General features: G+C 31.7%; 1 protein-coding gene across 1 annotated transcript; it reads left to right on the top strand.

Annotated features, from left to right (window-relative positions):
- Positions 1-2,648: 2,648 nt before the first annotated feature.
- On the top strand, positions 2,649-3,155 carry LOC133182693 (uncharacterized). The gene has a single exon (XM_061317545.1). The coding sequence runs from the start codon at positions 2,649-2,651 to the stop codon at positions 3,153-3,155; it is 507 nt and encodes a 168-aa protein (XP_061173529.1).
- The last annotated feature ends 685 nt before the right edge of the window (positions 3,156-3,840 follow it).

Here is a 3,840-nt window from a genome sequence, read left to right on the forward strand (position 1 = left end):
GTTTAACTTGACGTCAAATTTGACGTTTTTAATAAAGCGTCAAAATGACGACCGAATCGTTCCCGACGTAATTAAAAGAAAACGGGATTAGGGACTTGTGGTTTCTTTAGAAATACCAAATCGTATCTTTGATTATTTGCGCTTTTGATTTAAAACCCGTCCCTCCCACCAAAATAGGGAAGAAAATAAAGATTATGTCTTGAAATTTCTTTTAATTTTATATGAAACTCGTATCCGTGAACAATATTAGCAGAACAATATTCTTTATCTTTTTTATGATACATTGCTTTCTTTTGTTACAGTTGGCTATGTAACATTCGTATTACCAGATCTTAAAATTAAGAATAAGCCATATAAATACTGTTTTGTTCTCCTTTTAAGAAAAGAAAAGTTTTACAACCCGTTTCCAAAAGTTCACTGATCAAAGAGGAACAACTCAAAAAATGTGGGCGATTCCCCCCCCCCCCCTTCTTGAGTTATTTCCTCTTGTTTGCCGAACAGTTATGAAGACACATTTACAATGAACTCAGGAACTGAAACTATAATATATACTAAGTAAGTACCGAAAATGTAATAGAATCGTTTACTGAAATGGTCCGAATTCATGAATATCTTATGTGCGGCAAACTGGCCATATCCGACCATCTAGATCTACGATCTACCACTGTTAACAATATCAGTGCGCATTTCCTCGAATCAAAACAAAACGTTTCATACATGTATGATCACTGTATATAACGTTTCATACATGTATGATCACTGTATATGAATATTTTGACACATGAATAATTTAAACATAGATGGAGTTTGATAAATTGAAGTTAATGTAGACAAATACGATATTTCCTTTTATCTATAGAAGCAAAAGAAGGATGCATACAAGTGTGTGTGTGTGGGGGGGGGGTTACTTTTAGACTCCTCTCCTGTTTGAAATAAATAAGAAAAAATATATTCCATTTACCAGTGCTTTTACATCATAGAAAAGTTGAATTTTCAACATTGTAAGTTCACTTTTAATGAAAAATGAAATTAAAATTCAATGTAAGTTGAATTCATACGCAGGTATAAAATTAAATGCATTTCAGCCATGTTTATGGACTATGCATATTGGACACGTGGATAAAATCCTTAGAGAATAAGTTTTACTTTTATTTTAGTAGTTGATAGTTTATGTCTTATTCTAGTTTTCAGAATTTTAATCTGCATGAATGAATGAATTAATTGGTACTTCAGGGATCGATTTAAAAGATTAAATATATATCTCGAGGGTAACCTATGGGCGAATTTGTTTCTCAAAAACTGGTTTTAGTTTCGAACCAGTTTGGTTAACCGTTCATTTGTTCCTCAAACTGGTTTTAAACTAGTTTCAACCCAGAACCGGTTTTCCATTTGTTTTTGCTGTAACCGAAACCAGTTCCTTGAACCAACCAAACCACCTCCGATGGTGGTTTATTCGGTTTACGAAATAGCGGGAAGCTTTTCCAGCATGGCGACAGCGTCTGCAATAGTGCTGAAATGTGCTGTCTGCTCTTTTGAAACGGAAGTAATTCCGGAGTTTGAAAAACATTTTTGTAAGATAATTGATTCTGCATTTATTTTATTTGAATGTAACAAAAGGATTTTCTTGTTAATAAAACATCTTTCAGTTATAAAATCCAAAGAAACCAGCATTTGTATGGGATAGAGGAAATTCTAAGTACAGTATAACTGATAAACAGTAATATATACTTATAGTGATATGGACTGTCAACAAATATATCTTTACGTTGACAATTTTCATTTACTGACAGAGAATCTTTTAGTTTTTAATGTTAAATTTCTGAACATTTCTTACAAAGATTCATTGATTTGAGCAGTATCATTTATATTTGGTTTACTATTATTATATACCTTTTTCATAGGCTCTACCAACAACAATGTAGTTCAAGTGAAAGAGTTGGTGTCAAAAAAATATCATACGTTAATTTCAGAAGAATTTCTTAACACATATGTGTTTGAAAATGAAACTGAAGCCAATAACTTTAGAGAGAAAGACCAAGGGAATGATGATAAGGCAGTTATGGTTTTCAACAAAACCAAACCAATTTACCCAAAAGTTAAAGAAAATTTGTCTGTTTTTGGAAAAGAATTTGTACGAAATACAAAACCATGGGTGGTCAATCTCCTTACTGATTGGTGTAGATTCGATGAAGTTATATGCTGCAAATCTTCAAGATACTCTGAGGCCAATGAAAGCACTGAAACAACTGGTAAAAATTTATGTCTCTAATTATATAATATATCTATATTTTTAATTCAAAGTGAAACATCATAAAATGCTGAGTTTGTACATTGTATATTTACCCATTTATGTCAAGCCCCTGATAATATTTGCTATCCCCATGCTTGAATACTACTTAATATGCTTTGAACAGAATATGTACAAAATATACCAGTCATGATTTTTTTCCAAATTATTTGCAGATGAAAGTAAAACAGATGTACCAAGTACCAGCAGTAATTCATCATGGTCTCATGTACCAAGTACCAGCAATAATTCATCAAGTACCAGCAATAATTCATCAAGTACCAGCAATAATTCATCAAGTACCAGCAATATTTTATCATGGTCTAAAGTTGCAACCAGTCATCTAATAGAATTACACACCATGCATTCTGCCAAATTCACAAAACCCTCTATGAAAAAGAAGGAAGTTTGGAAGATAATTTGTTCTGAAATGCACAACAGGGGTTTCTCTTTCACAGTGAATCAATGTGAACAGAAATGGAAAAATCTTACAAAAGCATATAGAGATTGTGTTGATCACAACTCAAAATCTGGCAATGAACGGAAAGAATGTCCATTTTATAAAGAACTAGAAGACTGTTATGGGTATAAACCGAATGTTAAACCTGTATTCGCTCTAGGAACACGCAAGGAGGATGAAACCGATAACGAAGAATCAAAGGCAGAGTCAACTTCAAGTGACTGTGATGTGATCCCCAAAAGAAAGAAGAGTAAGCAGGCAAGTGAAATAGTAGAAATCTTGGATGACATGAGAAAAGAACACAAGGAGATGATGAAGACACTGAAGGAACAACATCAGAAGAAAATGGAAAATGAAGATAAAAAACTTGAAATAATGGCTCAGTTGGTTGAAGCCATGAAAAAATAGTAACAGTAGTAACTATTATGTTATCTTTTAGTGTAAGAAAGATTACTTAATGGTAATTTCTGGCAAGTTAGTGGACTGGTTTGTAGTTGACAGGAGAATGTATAACCTGATATGACCATTAGTCAATTTTTCATGCCTTGTTATTATCAGATAAGATTATTTCATTGTTGAAGTTCCTATTGTGGTATATTAAGTAAAGACTCAATGAAGCTTTTACTATCAAGTTTGTCTGGTCTTGGCTGTTGTCACTGTTGACTTTCTTTTGATTTAAATATTTATTATCTTCTATAGAACCCAGATGATTATCATAAAGAAAGCTTTTTTCCTAAATTTGAAAATAAAAAGTATGGAGACTATTTTTAAAAAGTTTTAAATATTTGAAAATTGTTTTGTTCTTCAAGGACAAATAATTCTTTGGCCTTTAATTCCACTGTTTGATGCATGTATTTTATAAGGCTTTAGAGAATAGATAAATAATTTGAATTTGTTCATAATAGTGGTCAGAAATCAAAATATTAAAAGTTTTCTTTTCAAAAATGAGTTTGGTTAATTTGGTTATTAGTTTTAGAATCATTAGAAAAATAGTTAACATGTATTGTAAGGTATATTATTAAACACACTGTAAAGTTGGTTTGAATAATGGAAATCTAAAGTACATTTACCTGTGTGGACCTATGATAATCCA

This window comes from Saccostrea echinata, unplaced genomic scaffold, assembly GCF_033153115.1.
Source record: "Saccostrea echinata isolate AGI-Se365-2 ecotype Australia unplaced genomic scaffold, CSIRO_AGI_Sech_v1 ptg000009l, whole genome shotgun sequence".
In the NCBI taxonomy this organism is placed as follows: domain Eukaryota; kingdom Metazoa; phylum Mollusca; class Bivalvia; order Ostreida; family Ostreidae; genus Saccostrea; species Saccostrea echinata.

Coding starts and splice junctions, on each gene's coding strand:
- LOC133182693 (XM_061317545.1), top strand. CDS start 2,649: ATGCATTCTGCCAAATTCACAAAACCCTCTATGAAAAAGAAGGAAGTT.